A 17,157-nucleotide genomic window follows, 5' to 3' on the forward strand; every position below is an offset into this window, starting at 1 on the left:
TGAGTTTAGAGAGAGTAGAGCAGTGGGCTAAACACACATCCTTGAGGTGCGCCAGTGTTGATTGTCAGTGTGGAAGAGATGTTATTTCCAATCCACACAGACTCTAGTCTTCTGGTGAGGAAGTCAAGAATCCAGTTGTAGAGGGAGTTACAGAGGTCCAGATTTTGGATCTTTTTAATTCATACTGAGGGAATGACTTTGTTGAGTGCTGAGCCTGATGTAAGTATTTCCATTGCTCAGATAATCCAATGCCCAGTGGAGAGCCAGTGAGATTGTGTCTGCTGTTTACCGATTGTGGTGATAGGCAAATTGCAGTGGGTTCAGGTCCTTGCTTAGGCAGGAGTTGATTCTAGCCACGACCAACCTCTGAAAGCAGTCCATCACAGTAGATGTGAATGCCACCAGGTGATAGTTGTTGAGGTAGCTCACTCTACTCTTTCTGGGCACTGGTATTGCTCTTTTGAAGTAGCTGGAACCTCCCACTGCAGCAGTCCCTGGACAGTATCCAGGCAGCAGCAGATTGAACATGTTCTTGAACATACCCACCAGTTGGTGGGCACAGTTTTTCAGAGTCCTACCTGGTACAGCATCTGGACCTGAGGCCACGTGGGGGTCCACCCTTTGAAAGATGTTCTGGCATCGGCCTCCGAGACAGAGATTGCAGGGTCATAGAATGCTGCAGGGTTTCGAGTAGATGAGTTTTATTCTTCCTTTTGATGCATGCATAAAAGGTGTTGAGCTCATCTGGGCATGAAGCATCACAGCCATTCATCACGTTAGGAAGTAATAGCCTGCCCGAGACGACATGCATCTGATTCTTTCTCTAGTCTCCATCGAAATTGTTTCCTTGCTCCTAAGATCGTCTCCTGTAGGTCATACCTGGATTCCTTGTATAGTTCTGGATCTGAAGCTTTGGTATGTTTTGCCTGATTTGGGGAGGGGTGGGGTGGGATTTTAAATTTATTCATTTACGAGATGTGAGCGTCACCAGCTAAGCCAGCATTTATTACTCATCCCTAGTTGCCCTTGAGAAGGTGGTGATGAGCTGCCTTCTTAAGCTGCTGCAGTCCCTGAGGTGTAGGTACACCCACAGTGCTGTTAGGGAGGGAATTCCATGATTTTGACCCAGTGACAATGAAGGAACAGCAATATGTTTCTAAGCTAGAATGGTGAGCGACTTAGAGGGGATTTCCAGTGGTAGTGTTCCCAGGTATCTGCTGCTCTTGTTAGTGGTCATGGGTCTGGAAGTTGCTGCCTTGTAGATAGTATACACTGCTGCAACTGTTTGTCGATGGTGGAGGGCTTGGATGCTTGTGGAAGGAGTACTAACCGAGTGGGCTGCCTTGTACTGCATGGTATCGAGCTTCTTGAGTGTTGATGGAGCTGCAGTCATCCAGGCGAGTGGTGAGTATTCCATTACACTCCTGACCTGAGCCTTGTAGATGGTGGACAGGCTTTGGGGAGTCAGGAGGTGAGTTACATGCCACAGGATTCCTAGCCTTTGACCTGTTCTGATAGCTACCGTGTTTATATGGCTAGACCAGTTCAGTTTCCTGTCAATGGTATCACCCAGGATGTTGATAGTGATGGTGATGCCACTGAATGTCAAGGGATAATGGTTAGAGCCTCTCTTATTGGAGATGGTCATTGCCTGGCACTTGTGTGGCTCGAATGTTCAGGCTGATTTATATTTGTGTGTCAAATTGACGCTGTAGGTACAGCGTAGCCGCGAACCCTGCACAGTGCCTACGCGGATCCCTACGCTGTAGCCTGACGCGTACCTCTCCCAAAATGTAACTACGAGTCGCGGCAGTGCAGACTGCAACAACTATGATTGCTCAGCTTGGTAGCATCGCATTTCCTCCTACGCTGCAATAGCTTCCCATTGGGCAACTGAAGGGCAGGGAAGGAACTCTGGCTGCAATGCTTTCCATAAAGCTTTACAGACCTCCGAAATTATGAGGACACATTTTGCTTTTACGAAAAAAGACGCTCGCTTTAAACTTGTTTACCCCGAGAAGGACTACCATGACCATGAAGCCTTGCACGGGCAGGTGTGTGGGCATGTGTGACGTGCGAATACGTGACGTGCACATGCGCGATGTGCCCGAATTGCAGAGCGATGCAGACATACCAACGCACAAGTAGAAATGCTCACAACGGCGTAGCCCACTTGCGTCGGCTACGGTGTAAGCTGGTGCGCACAAGTATAAATCAGCATTTACTTGCCACTTGTCAGCCCAAGCCAGGTCCTGCTGCATTTGGGTGTGAACTGCTTCACTATCTGAGGAGTTACGAATGGTGCAGAACATTGTGCAGTCATCTGCGAACATCCCCACTTCTGACCTGGGGTGGCGTCGGGTGGTGGTTTGCAGAGAAGAGAGGATGACTGGCAACTCTGATTCTGTTGGCTGCTGTCCTGAGGCAGAGGAAGTTCAACAGAATGATAAATCACAGGGAAGTGTGAAAGTAAAAGGGATTCATCATACTGGCAGCCACAAACAAAGAAACCCAATAGAACCCATAAGAATGACTGTCAAACACCCACTGTGCAGAAGAAAGAAACAAATCATGCAAACAATAAAAGGAAGCAAATTGCATACTGATGTTCACGAGAGAGTCTACAGTGACAAAGCCGGTCTCAGCCAATCTAGGAACCTGCTAATTGCAGGCACAGCCTCAGTTTAGCACAGAGACGAGTAAACCTCTTGGGGCAGCAAGTTGAAGAGTGGCCCATCCCTCACCTCTGGCCCCGACACCCTGACCTTTTCAATCTGACCTCTTAAATCAGCTATTACAGCTGGTCGTTCATCGCTCCTGGACTCAGGCACTGCCACTTCAAGACGCTCTTCGGCCTGGGACCGCCTGCCCAACCCAACCTTTTGGCCCAAACCCGACCTTTTCAATACAGCTTGGTGCTTAAATCGGTCAAAGCTTGGCTTGTTCCTCACTGTCAGACCCGAGCCCCGTCGCATCGATTTGCCTCCATCTTAAACTGAGTCACAAGTATAAAATAAAACTAATGTGAGGAGAAACCTATTGAATAGTTCAGTAATATTTGAGTAATCTCATAAAAAATTGGTTGATTGAGCATTATTGTTGGTATAAATAATTCGTTATGGGTTATATGTATAAATATGTGAATTGCATACGTCATTACGCTACCATGTGATACATGTGTGCCCTGCTTAAGTTAGACTCACATTTCGGACCCCTGTGTCTTCCTTTGAATTGGTTTAATGTTTTGAAGATACAAAACATAACAACTTGTGCATACGAGAGCATTCTGACTGGCTGCATCACTGTCTGGTATGGGGGTGGGGTGGCTAGGGCACAGGATTGAAGTAAGTTACAAAAAGTTGTAAACTCAGTCGGCTCCATCACGGGCACTAGCTCCTGCAGTATCAAAGGCATCTTCAAGGAGCGATGTCTCAAAAAGCGACATCCATCATCAAAGACTCTGACTACCCAGGACATGCCCTCTTCTCATTGCTACCACCAGGAAGGAGATACAGAAGCCTGAAGACACACTCTCAGCTTCTTCCCCTCTGCCATCCGATTTCTAAACGGACATTGAACCCATGAACACTACCTCACTACTTTTTAAAAATTTCTGTTGTTGCACTATTTATGTTAATTTAACTATTTGATATACATATATACTTAACGTAATTCAGTTGTTTTGTACATCTATCATGTATCACATTGTACTGCTGGCGTAAAGTGAACAAATTTCACGACGTATGTTGGTGATATTAAACCTGATTCTGATTCTGCATTGTATGTTTGGATAGCATTGTCAGAATCTCTACACATCAGAATAATTCAAAGGTTCAAAGGTCCAAATTAATGTCAGAGAAATGTATACAATATACATCCTGAAATGCTTTTTCTTCTCAAACATCCACGAAAGCAGAGAAGTGCCCCAAAGAATGAACGACAGATAATCATAAGAACCCCGAAGTCCCTCCCCCAGCTCCCCTCCCTCCCGCATGTAAGCAGCAGCGAGAAACAATCCCCCCTCCCTCCACCGGTTAAAAAAAAGGAAGCGTCAGTACCACCACCGAGCACTCAGCATGAACAAAGCAATAGCAAAGACACAGACTTAGATTTACCCCAAAGACTTCGCATTTCATCCAGCATTCGACATACTGCATATTCTCTCTCTTTCGCCCCCTAATCTCTCTCCATTTTCCCAGCGAGCAGGGAGACATAACAAACAGCTCACTGGTTTACGATGTTAATCGTTCGTTATGTCGCATTTTTCTAGCTCTGTGCCTGAAGATCGCAAAGATCCTGGGTCTTCGGGCCCATAGCAGATATCCTGACTCCCCCAATGACACATGGGTCTCCTGTTGTGACACCGACCCTTGATCCGCCCATCTCCAGAGCTATAAGGAAAATATACTGGTTGCTTGCTATAATTAGTTTTTACCTAATATTTGGCCTGTACTAATATTAAGTCAAAGTTCAAAGTACATTTATTATTGAAGTATCTATACTGTATGCAATCTTGAGATTCGTCTCCTTACAGGCAGCCACAAAACTAAGAAATCCAGTAGTATCCATTAAAATAAAACAAGACTATCAACCACCAAATTGTGCAAACAATAGACATGAGCAAAGAGCATTCATAGCTGATTACCATCGTGTCCAATGATGACAGGAAATCTGTGCCGGAGAGTTGTTAAAGTGGGAAAGCTGAGGCACTGGGGGCAGTTCCACTCTCGCAGCCGCTCAGAAATCCAAATCCAGTGGTGTGAACCAGCGTCGCAAACAGGGTTCATCCTTGGTTGCCATGATGACCATGATGTTTTCTGTTCCTTGTCATGACCTTCATTCTCCATGGAGCATTGTAGTACTGCTTTTCTTGCTGATGGATCTCTTAGAATGAAAATGAGTCCTCAGCTAATTCAAAAGCCCCTTAGTTGCAGGCTACAGCCTCTGTTCAATGCAGAGACGAGTAAATCTAATTTATGTCTAATATAAAATACTTCTGAAATTATGTTGTTGCTGTGATACTGCATTGTTTGTACTGAAAACATCCCAGAAACCCTCTACATCAATAGTTTACTTTATCCTTCAGTTTCTGTCCAGTATTATGACTGGTAGAGGTTACTCAAATGTGTATACTTATTAATATTTGTTTTGTGTGTTTTAGTAACATTATAATGAAGTGGCCAAGTGGTGGGGTGGAGCTATGTCTCTAGCAAAGGAGGTGTGAGATGTTCCTTCCCTCTGATAGCCTGCAGGTCACAATTGGGCAAGGTGTAGCACCTTCTTAGTTCCCCCAGTCAGGGTCACGTGAAGCCATGGGAGCAGGTGGTGGATGGTCCTATGAGCAGCTGGTACATATCATAAGTCCTGGTTATGTGACCACTGACGCCAGGCAGGCAATCTTTGAAGAGTAATGATAATGGCTGGAGTCACCTGTCTTGTAAAGACACTGCCTAGAAAAAGACAATGGGAAACCACTTCTGTGGAAAAATTTGCCAAGAACAATCATGACCATGGATAGGCAATGATTGCCCAGGTCATATGACATGGCACATAATGATGATGATGACTATGACTGGTATAAGTTATTCAAATGTGTCATGGGTTTTAATTATAATAAAGTGGAGGGTGGATCCATGATGGGCTTTGAAAAAGAATTGGATGAACATACGGTGGCAAGAAGTTTGCAAAGCTACAGAGCAAGGGCCTGTGAATGGATGTAGAGAACAGTTCTGATATTTTGTGATAAGCAGAATGGCAGCCTCTTGTGAGGTAACTATTTTATAGCATGGTTCTATTTATCACATTACCTCTTAGCGGTTACAATTTGATTTGCGTTCATCAATCTTCCTACTAGTGTGTTATGGATTTCAAGTTCAAAGTTCAAGTAATTTTTATTATCAGAGTACATACATGTCACCATATACAACCCTGAGGTTTGTTTTCCTGTGGGCATACATAGCAAATCTATAGAATAGTAGCTATAACAGGATCGATGAAAGATCAACCAGAGTGCAGAAGACAAAAAACTGAGCAAATGCAAAAATAGGTAAATAACAATAAATAATGAGAACATGAAATAAAGAGTCCTTAATGTGAGATCATTCATTATGGGGACAGCTCAATGGATGGGCAAATAAGTGTAGTTTCCCCTTTGTTCAAGAGCCTGATGTTTGAGGGGTAGTAACTGCTTTTGAACCTGATGGTGTGAGTTCATCAGCGGTGAGAAGAGAACATGGCCTGGGTGGTGGGGATCCCTGATAATGGATTCTACTTTCCTCTGACAGAATTTCATGTAAATGTGCTAAATGGATTGAGAATCAACTTTATTTACCAAAACTTTTTCATCTAGTTGGAACTTGCTATGGTGTGTTGGTCAGAGCACAACATGCAAAAAAAAACAAAAACATTCAGCAGAATCCACAGGTATATTAGAGGAGGATACTGGCAGGGATGATGGCAGAGCAGAGATGGCTGAAGTTTCTGGGAATAGTTCGCAAGGCGTGGAATAGATATGTCCCACAGAGGAAGAAGTTCTCAAATGGTAGGGTAGGCAACTGTAGCTGACAAGGAAGTTAAGGACTGCATAAAAGCCAAGGAAAGGGCATATAAGGTAGCAAAAGTGTGTGGGAAGTTGGATGATTGGGAAGTTAAAGTCCAACAATAGGCAACTAAAAAAGCTATAAGAAGGGAAAAGATAAAATATGAGGGCAGACTATCCAATAATATAAAGCAGGATACCAAAAGTTGTTTCATTTATATAAAGAGTAAAAGGAAGGCGAGAATTGACATTAGACCCCTGGAAAATGATGCTGGTGAGGTAGTAATGGGGGACAACGAAATGGCGGATGAATTTAATGGGTACTTTGCGTCTGTCTTTACTATGGTAGACAGTAGCAGTGTGCCAGAAGTCCGTGAATGTCAGGGAGCAGGAGTGAGTGCCATTTCTATCACAAGGGAAAAGTGCTAGGCAAACTCAAAGGTCTTAAGGTGGATGTCACCTGGGCCAGATGGACTACAGCCCAGAGTCCTGAGAGAGGTTGCTGAAGAGATAGCGGATGCATTGGTCATGATTTTTCAAGAATCACTTGATTCTGGTCCTGGAGAGCTGGAAGATTGTAAATGTTACTCCACTCTAAGAGAGAGGCAAAAGAAAGGAAATTATAGGCCAGTCAGCCTAACTTCTGTGGTTGGGAAAGCGTTGGAGTCTATTATTAAGAATGAGGTTTTGAGGTACTTGGAAAGTAATGATAAAATTAGTCAAAGATAGCATGGTTTCTGTAAAGGGAAATCTTGCCTGACAAATCTGTTAAAGTGCTTCAAGGAAATAACAAGCAGGGTGGACATAGGAGAGACAGTGGATGTCATTTATTTGGATTTTCAGAAGGTATTTGAGGCACGTGAGGCTGCTTAAAAAGATAAAATTCTGGCATTACAGGAGAGATACTGACATGGATAGTGAAATGGCTGACAGGAGGCAGTGAGTAGGAATAAAAGGGGCTTTTTCTGATTGGCTGCTGGTGAGTAGTGGTGTTCCTCAGGAGTCAGTATTGGGACTGCTACTTTTCATGTCATTCGTCAGTGATTTGGACAATGGAATTGATGGCTTTGTGGCAAAGTTTGCGAATAATGTGAAGATAGTTGGAGGGTAGGTAGTGCTGAGGAGGGAATGCAATTGCAGCAGGACTTAGATAAGTTGGAAGACTGCGCAAAAAATAGCAGATGGAATACAATGTTGGGAGATGTATGATAATGCATTTTAGTAAAAGGTGCAATAGTGCAGAGTATTATCTAAATGTTGAGAAAATTCAAACATCAGAGGTGTAGGGCGACCTAGGAGTCCTCGTGCAAGACTCTCGGTTAATTTACAGGTTAAGTCTGTGGTAAAGAAAGCATGTTGGCATTTATTTCAAGGGGAATTGAGTATAAAACAAGGAGATAATGCTGAGGCTTTATAAGACACTAATCAGGCTGCACTTGGAGTATTGTCAACAGTTTGGGCCCCATATCATAGAAAGGATGTGTTGTCATTGGGGAGAGTCCAGAGGAGGTTCACGAGGATGATTCCAGGAATGAACGGGTTAACATATGAGAAGCGTTTGGCAGCTTTGGGCCTGTACTCACTGGAATTTAGAAGAATGAAACCTACCTAGTGTTGAAAGGACTAGATAAGCTGGATGTGGAGAGGATGTTTTCTATGGTGAAGATATCAAGAACTCGAGAGCACCACCTCAAAAGTGAGGGGCGACCCTTTAGAAGAGAGGTAAGGAAGAATTTTTGTAGTCAGAGAGAGATAAGTCGGTGGAATCCTCTGCCACAGACTGTGGTGGAGGCCAAGTTCGTGTGGTTATTTAAGGCAGAAGTTGATGGTTTCCTGATCAGTCAGGGCATCAGAAGATGTGGTGAGAAGGCAGGTGTATAGGGTTGAGTGGAATCTGGGATCAGCCATGTTGGAATGGCGGAACAGACTCGATGAGCTGAATGGCCTAATTCTGCTCCTATGTCTTATGGTCTGACAAAAATAAAGAATTATATATACTTTAAAAAATTTACAATGAACAGGTTGAATAGATATTGAATAAAGTATGCATAAATAAGTAAGTGCCCACATGTAATTACAGTGTAGTGGTGGTTGTTCATTGTTGACAGGAAACCCATGTAGGAGAATTTTTAAAGTGGAAGAACCATGATACTGAAGCAGTTCCACTCTCTCGACCTCAGAAGTCTGTGTCCGGTGGTTTGAACAAGTTTCACAAACTAGGTACTTCCTTAGTTGCAGTGGGTGACCATGACACCTTTTGTGCCTTGTCATGCCCTTCGTTCTCCATGGAGCATTGCAGTACTATCTTCCTGGCTGTTGGATCTCACTGTAAATCTCATCTAACCAGCACGCCAGAGCTGACTTCACATGCCAGGACAGGAATATCCCTATCTCACCAGGGTATGAGGCCCGCCGGCTACCCTCACCTGGTTTAGCCCGCCTACCAAAGTGGTGTACCAGGATGTGGCCACTGTCACGTGTAAACAGGTACTTGGAGTCACAGGTGAGAGTGTCCAGTGGGAACCAAAGGTGAGTGAACTGCCCCAGAATGGACATGACAAGCCCCTTCACCAGAGGTGCTATCCCCTACATCTCATTTACAGTGTAAAGAGCATTATAAAAAGCGGTTTTAACTGATAAGGGTCATGGAAGGAGATGTGTATGTGGAGGGCTAACTGGAGTGGTTAAACAGATTGACTGCCTTGGGGAAGAAAGCTTTAAGATGTTCTGAAGTTTTTGTTTTACTGGTCTTACAGTGCTTTCCAGAAGGGAGCTTTTGGGAAAAGCAGTTTGCAGAGAATGTTATGCATGTTATATATGAGACTGTCAGTACAATTGTGGTGCATTGTGCGGTTTGTTGCAATGGAGAAGATTGAATCTGCTTTCTCTTGCAGGTGGAAAAGCTGTTATGCATGTCCCCTGTGGATTTCCATGGCAACTTCCAGCTGGATGAGCGACGGAGAGATGCAGTTATTGCACTGGGCATTTTTTTGACGGAATCAAACCTTCAGGTGAGACATTTAGTTAATATGCTTTCAAAAGTGCTTTAGTACCCTTTCAATTAGAGTTGTCAAAGGTCGCACATTGTATTTTATAGCAACACACGCAAAATGCTGGAGGAACTCAGCAGGTCAGGCAGTATCTATGAAAATGAATACATAGTTGATGTTTTGTGCTGAGACCCTTCATCAAGATGTAAACTAATTTGGCAGGAGGGTGGGAACTGGAGTGATAGTACTGAGGATGGGACAGTTGATTTAAGAGGCAGTGTTCAGTGAGACTGCGAGCAAGGAGAGGCTGATGATAGGGCAAAATTACAGTCAACGGGTTGAGTTGCAGTGTAAAAGAGGGGCAAAGTTGAAAAGGGACTGAAAGTGTTAAATTTGAATGCACACAGTATACCATAAGACATAGGAGCAGAATTAGGCCATCTGGCCCATCGAGTCTGCTCTGCCATTCAATCATGGCTGATCCTCCTCAAACCCAGTTCCTGGCCTTTGCCTGTAATCTCTGATGCCATGTCCAGCCAAGAACCTATAAATCTCTGCCTTAAATCCGCCCGATGACCTGGCATCCACAGCAGCAAAATAAGGTAGATGAACTTGCAGCACAGTTACAGGTTGGCATGCATGAAGTTGTAGGCATCACTGAATCATGGCTGAAAGAAGATTATAGCTGGGAGCTTAAAGTCCCAGGATACACATTGTATCAAAAGGACAGGCAGGTCAACAGAGGGGGTGGGGTGGCTCTGTTGGTAAAAAATTAAATGAAATCATTAGAAAGAAGTATCATAGGAGTGGAAGGTGTAGAGTCGTTATGGGTAGAGCTAAGAAACTGCAAGGGTAAAAAGGCTCTGTTGGGAGTTCTTATACATACCCACAAACAGTAGTAAAGATGTGGTTTACAAATAGAAAATTCATGTCAAAATGATAGTGTTACAATAATCATGAAGGATTTCAATATGTATGTAGATTGGGAAAATCAGGTTGGTTCTGGATCCCTAAAAGGGGGCTTTGTAGAATGCCAACGAGATGGCTATTCACAGCAGCTTGTGGTTGAGCCAACAGGGATTCTGGATTGGGTGTTGTGCACGAACGGATTTGATTAGAGAGCTTTCGAGCTTTCGGTAACTGAACCCTTAGCAATCATAATATGATCAAATTCACCCTGCCATTTGAGAAGAGAAACTAAAGTCAGCTGTATCAGTGGAGTAAAGGAAATTACAGAGGCAAGAGCGAGGAGCTGGCCAAAACTGATTGGAAGAGGACACTAGCTTGATGACAGAGCAGCAATGGCTGGAATTTCTGGGAACAATTAGGAATGCGCAGAGAGGAAGATGTGTTTTAAAGGGAGAATGACTCAACTGTGGCTGAGAAGTCAAAGCCAATGTAAAAGCCAAGGAAAGGGCATATAATAGAGCAAAAATTAGTGAGAAGTTAGAGGATTGGGAAGCTTTTAAAAACCAACAGAAGGCAACTGAAAAGTCACAAAGAAGGAAAAGGTAGATGGAATATCAAGGTAAGCTAGCCGATAGTATTAAAGAGGATACTAAAATTTTCTTCAGATATATAACGAGTAAAACAGAGGTGAGAGTAGATATCGGACCACTGGAAAATGATGCTGGAGGAACTGAATAAATATTTTGCATCAGTCTTCATGTTGGAAGACACTAGCAGTATGCTGGAGGTTCAAGAGTATCAGGGGCAGAAGTGAGTGAAGTTGCCATTACTCAGGAGAAAGTGCTTGAGAAAATAAAAGATCTGAAGGTAGATAAGTCACCTGGACCAGATGATCTGCATCCCAGTGTTCTAAAAGAGGTGGCTGAAGAGATTGTGGAGGCATTAGTACTGATCTTTCAAGAATCAATGCATGGTTCCAGTGGACAAGAAAATTGCAAAATCATTCCACTCTTCAGGAAAGCAGAGAGGCAGAAGACAGGAAATTACAGGCCAGTTAGTCTGACCTCAGTCATTGGGAAGATGTTGGTGTCGATTATTAAGAATGTGATTTTGGGGTACTTGGAGGCACATGATAAAATAGGCCAAAGTCAGCATGGTTTCCTTAAGGGAAAACCTTGCCTGATATATCTCTTGGAATTCTTTGAAGAAATAACAAGCAGGATGTTGTGTACTTGGTTTTCTGAAGGCCTTTAACAAGGTGCCACACATGCTAGCAACACACATAAAAGTTGCTGGTGAACGCAGCAGGCCAGGCAGCATCTCTAGGAAGGGGTACAGTCGACGTTTCGGGCCGAGACCCTTTGTCAGGACTAACTGAAAGAAGAGCTAGTAAGAGATTTGAAAGTGGAAGGGGGAGGGGGAGATCCGAAATGATAGGAGAAGACAGGAGGGGGGAGGGATGGAACCAAGAGCTGGACAGGTGATTGGCAAAAGGGATATGAGAGGATCATGGGACAGGAGACCTAGGGGGAAAGAAAGGGGGGGGGGGAACCAGAGGATGGGCAAGGGGTATAGTGAGGGGGACAGAGGGAGAAAAAGGAGAGAGAGAAAAAGAATGTGTGTATATAAATAAATAACAGATGGGGTAAGAGGGGGAGGTGGGGCATTAGCGGAAGTTAGAGAAGTCAATGTTCATGCCATCAGGTTGGAGGCTACCCAGACGGAATATAAGGTGTTGTTCCTCCAACCTGAGTGTGACTTCATCTTTACAGTAGAGGAGGCCACACATAGACATATCAGAATGGGAATGAGACGTGGAATTAAAATTTGTGGCCACTGGGAGATCTGGCTTTCCCTGGCGGACAGAGCGTAGGTGTTCAGTGAAATGATCTCCCAGTCTGCGTCGGGTCTCACCAATATATAGAAGGCCACATCGGGAGTACCGGACGCAGTATATCACCCCAGCCGACTCACAGGTGAAGTGTCGCCTCACCTGGAAGGACTGTCTGGGGCCCTGAATGGTAGTGAGGGAGGAAGTGTAAGGGCATGTGTAGCACTTGTTCTGCTTACAAGGATAAGTGCCAGGAGGGAGATCAGTGGGGAGGGATGGAGGGGACGAATGGACAAGGGAGTCGTGTAGGGAGCGATCCCTGTGGAAAGCAGAGGTGGGGGGGGAGGGAAAGATGTGCTTAGTGGTGGGATCCCGTTGGAGGTGGTGGGAGTTACGAAGAATTACATGTTGGAGGCTGGTGGGGTGGTAGGTGAGGACCAGGGGAACCTTATTCCCAGTGGGGTGGCGGGAGGATGAAATGAGAGCAGATGTGCGTGAAATGGGGGAGATGCGTTTGAGAGCAGAGTTGATGGTAGAGGAAGGGAAGCCCCTTTCTTTATAAAAGGAGGACATCTCCTTTGTCCTGGAATGAAAAGCCTCATCCTGAGAGCAGATGCAGCGGAGACGGAGGAATTGCGAGAAGGGGATGGCATTTTTGCAAGAGACAGGGTGAGAAGAGGAATAGTCCAGATAGCTGTGAGAGTCAGTAGGCTTATAGCAGACATCAGTAGATAAGCTGTCTCCAGAGCTAGAGACAGAAAGATCTAGAAAGGGGAGGGAGGTGTCGGAAATGGAGCAGGTAAACTTGAGGGCAGGGTGAAAGTTGGAGGCAAAGTTAATGAAGTCAACGAGCTCGGCGTGCGTGCAGGAAGCAGCGCCAATGCAGTCGTCGATGTAGTGAAGGAAAAGTGGGGGACAGATACCAGAATAGGTTTGGAACATAGGTTGTTCCACAATGCCAACAAAAAGGCAGGTATAGCTAGGACCCATACGGGTGCCCATGGCTACACCTTTAGTTTGGAGGAAGTGTGAGGAGCCAAAGGAGAAATTATTAAGAGTAAGGACTAATTCCGCTAGACGGAGCAGAGTGGTGGTAGAGGGGAACTGGTTATGTCTGGAATCCAAAAAGAAGCGAAGAGCTTTGAGGCCTTCCTGATGGGAGATGGAAGTATATAGGGACTGGACATCCATGGTGAAAATAAAGCGGTGGGGGCCAGGGAATTTAAAATCATCGAAAAGTTTCAGAGCGTGAGAAGTGTCATGAACATAGCTAGGAAGGGATTGAAGAAAGGGGGATAAAACAGTGTCGAGGTATGCAGGAACGAGTTCATTGGTGCAGGAGCAAGCTGAGACAATAGGTCTACCAGGGCAGGCAGGTTTATGGATCTCGGTTAGGAGGTATGAATGGGAAGTGCGGGGTGTGGGAACTGTAAGGTTGGTACCAGTGGATGGGAGATTCCCCTAAGCGGATAAAGTCAGTGATGGTGTGGGAGACAATGGCTTGGTGCTCCTTAGTGTGCTCACAATCGAGGGGTAAATAAGAGGAGGTATCCGCGAGTTGTCGCTGTGCCTCGGCAAGGTAGAGGTCAGTACGCCAGACTACAACAGCACCCCCCTTATCGGCGGGTTTAATAATGTTAGGATTAGTGCGGAGGGAGTGGAGAGCAGAGCGTTCCGAAGGAGTGAGGTTGGAATGGGAACAAAGTGCAGTGAAGTCGAGACGGTTGATGTCCTGTCGGCAGTTAGCAATAAAGAGATCCAGAGCAGGCAGAAGACCAGAGCCGGGTGTCCATGAAGAGGTGGAGGGTTGAAGACGGGAGAAGGGGTCATCAGTGGGGGTGGGAGAGTCCTGCTGAAGAAGTAGGCTCGGAGATGAAGCCGACAGAAGAAGAGATCCACGTCATGGCAAATGTGGAACTCACTGAGGTGTGGGCGAAGGGGGACAAAGGTGAGGCCCTTACTGAGGACAGAGCGTTCTGCCTCCGACAGTTGAAGGTCGGAGGGGATGGTAAAGACTCGGCACGGATGAGAAGTGGGATCAGAGGGGGGACGGGGAGGGAGGCTGCTGGTGTCAGTGGAGAGGGGAGGGTTGGAGTGAGAAGAAGAAGCCACACATGAGGCTGTTTAACTAGAGCCCATTGTATTACAGGAAAGGTACTAGCATGGATGCAGCATTTACTGATTGGCAGGAGCCAAAAGTGGTAATAAAGGGAGCATTTTCCGTTTGACTGCTGATGACTAGTGGTGTTCCACAGTGGTCTGTGTTGGGACTGCTCCTTTTTAAGATATATGTCAATGATTTGGGTGATGGAATTGATGACTTTGTGGCCAAGTTTGCAGACGATACAAAGATAGGTGCAGGGCAGGTGGTGTTGAGAAAACAGGTAGGCTACAAAAGGCATTAGATAGGAGACTGGGCAAAGAAGTAGCAGGTGGAATACAGTGTCGAGAAGAATATGTTCATGTACTAGAAGAAATAAAAGGGTAGACTATTTTCTAAATGGAAGGAGAATTCAAATAACTGAGGTGCAAAGGGTTTTTGGGGGTCCTCGTGCAGGATTCCCTAAAGGCTAATTTGCAGGTTGATTGGTGGTGAGGAAGACAAATGCAACTTTAGCATTTATTTCGAGAGGCCTTATTTGTTGAAGCCTTATAAAGCACAGTGAGACCTCAATGGGAAGATTGAGAGCAGTTTTGGACCCCTTATCTAAGAAAAGATCTGCTTACGTTAGAGAGGTTTCTCTCCATGAAAGGAAGTTCATGAAAATGATTCCAGGATTAAGAGGCTTATCATGTGAGGAGCCTTTGAATTCAGAAGAATGAGGGGTGATCTCATTGAAACCTATTGAATGGTGAAAGCCTCAATGAAGTAGATTTGGAGAGGAGTATTAAGACAAAAGGACACAGCCTCAGAATAGAGGGGTGTTTATTTAGAATGGTTGTTGTTCCTTTTGGCATTTGACTGTTTTTTTTTTGTGAGGCTGAGTTGCTAGCCTGACACTCAACCTAGCACGGATGGAAAGCATGCAAGGAGCCAGACGGATTCGAGCTTGGGATCATTCGCCTCGAAGTCCAGTGCTGATATCACTATACCACGGGCTGGCACAATTTAGAATGGTAGATGAGGAGGAATTTCGTTAGCTAGCATGTGATGAATCTGTGGAATTTGTTAGCACAGGCGTCTGTGGAGTCCAAGTCATTGGGTGTATTTAGGGCAGAGGTTGATAGATTCTGACTAGTCAGGGCATGAAGGAATATGGGGGAAAAAGTCAGGAGATTAAGGCTGAGAGGGAAAATGGATCAGCCAAGATGAAATGGCAGAGCAGACTCGACAGGCCAAATGGCCTAATTCTGCTCCTATATCTTATGGTCTTATGATCAAGGCAAGAAAGGAAGAGGAAGACTCCAGAATAAAACGTTCTTCATAGTGGTCTTCAGGCACCATTTATGTAAATCAAAATGGTGTTAGCCTTTCCTAGACTTCACGCGTTTGCACATGTGCTTCGAGCAAATGAAGTGGCTGAGCCCTTCACTGTATTTATTGTGTGTGTGTGTGTGTGTGTGTGCGTGCGCACGTGCATATGCGCGTGTGTGCACGTGTGTGTGTATGTGTGAGATCTCATATAGTTTTCTATATTTCATCCTCCTCCCCACCTTGTCGTGGTGGGGACACTTGTGAACTCCTGAGATCCCGAGAGTGATGTTGTCTGGAGGTTAGCTGCTTGGTGCTTAGCTTCTGGTAGAGTCACCAGGGTCATGGCAGTAAGTTCAAGGGGGAGGACCCATATAGCAATCCAACCAAGATCTCAACAGTGAAGCTGGGGGAAGATGATGACACATCATACTGGCAGTAAAAGTGGAGGAAGGCTGCAACAGTGAACAGTCCCCATTTCTCTTGTATTTCATGACACAGGATCCTGACCCTCTAAGTCTCTCTGAACGTCTATGTCCCCCCGAGTTACACAAACTACAAAACTAAATATTAAATAAACAAGTACTGAGCTAAGCGTGCAAGTGGGCTGGACCGTTAAACTCTGGTTTCCAATGGTTCTTCAGTGACCTCGATGTGAAGCGGGCCCTGGGGATGAAGGAAAGAGACTGAGCCGCCCCCCTCCCCCATACGTTCTATTCTTATACCGCTGAGTTTCCTGAAACCAGACTGGTGCTGTGGGACACAAGGTAACCAATGGAAAAGAGCTGCTGCCAACGGGCCAATTGATGGAAGCTCCTTTGGATCAACAGATAAACTAACCCCCACATAACACCAGTTTTAATCACCAACCTATTTCACTGATCAACCCAAGTGCTCCTGAGAGCTCTCATTGGCAGATGTTAGGTCTGCTTCAGTGCTGTCAACCTGGTAGCCAGGTAACAAATTTAGGTCCTGACGAAGGGGCTCGGCCTGAAACGTCGACTGCACCTCTTCCTAGAGATGCTGCCTGGCCTGCTGCGTTCACCAGCAACTTTTATGTGTGTTGCTTGAATTTCCAGCATCTGTAGATTTCCTGTTGTTAACAAATTTTGATCTTACTTCTCGCAGCACAAAGAAACCGTCGTCCCTTATCTGCTCCGCCTCCTGAAAGGATTACCCAAAGTACAGTGGATTGAAGACAGCTCAGGGAGAAAACATCGAGGTAATGCCATCGCAATTATGTCGCCTGTTATAAGAGAATAAGGAAAGTATTAATGTTAGCTCTTTCGGGTTTGAAATGGTAGTAATTGCTGGTCTACTGTGAATTTATATTCATGGGGCTTAAAATATAAAGGAGAAATTATATTTATTTGCAAGTTCAAATGGTTCAATTTAACATCAGAGAATGTCTACAATATGCACCTGAAATTATTACTCTTCAGAGACATCCACCAAACAAGAAGTCCAAAGAATGAAT

At 45.0% G+C, this 17,157-nt stretch overlaps 1 protein-coding gene across 1 annotated transcript in view; it reads left to right on the forward strand.

The window, feature by feature from the left end:
• The window catches only part of LOC134359719 (phosphatidylinositol 4-kinase alpha-like), a 95,068-nt gene that overhangs the window by 9,215 nt on the left and 68,696 nt on the right, over nucleotides 1-17,157 (forward strand). The window contains exons 2-3 of the mRNA XM_063073237.1: nucleotides 9,433-9,549; nucleotides 16,809-16,902. Of these exons, the coding sequence (XP_062929307.1) occupies nucleotides 9,433-9,549; nucleotides 16,809-16,902 (211 nt within the window). The remainder of the gene's footprint in view (nucleotides 1-9,432; nucleotides 9,550-16,808; nucleotides 16,903-17,157) is intronic.

The sequence above is a fragment of the Mobula hypostoma genome, chromosome 21 (assembly GCF_963921235.1).
Source record: "Mobula hypostoma chromosome 21, sMobHyp1.1, whole genome shotgun sequence".
NCBI classification, from domain to species: domain Eukaryota; kingdom Metazoa; phylum Chordata; class Chondrichthyes; order Myliobatiformes; family Myliobatidae; genus Mobula; species Mobula hypostoma.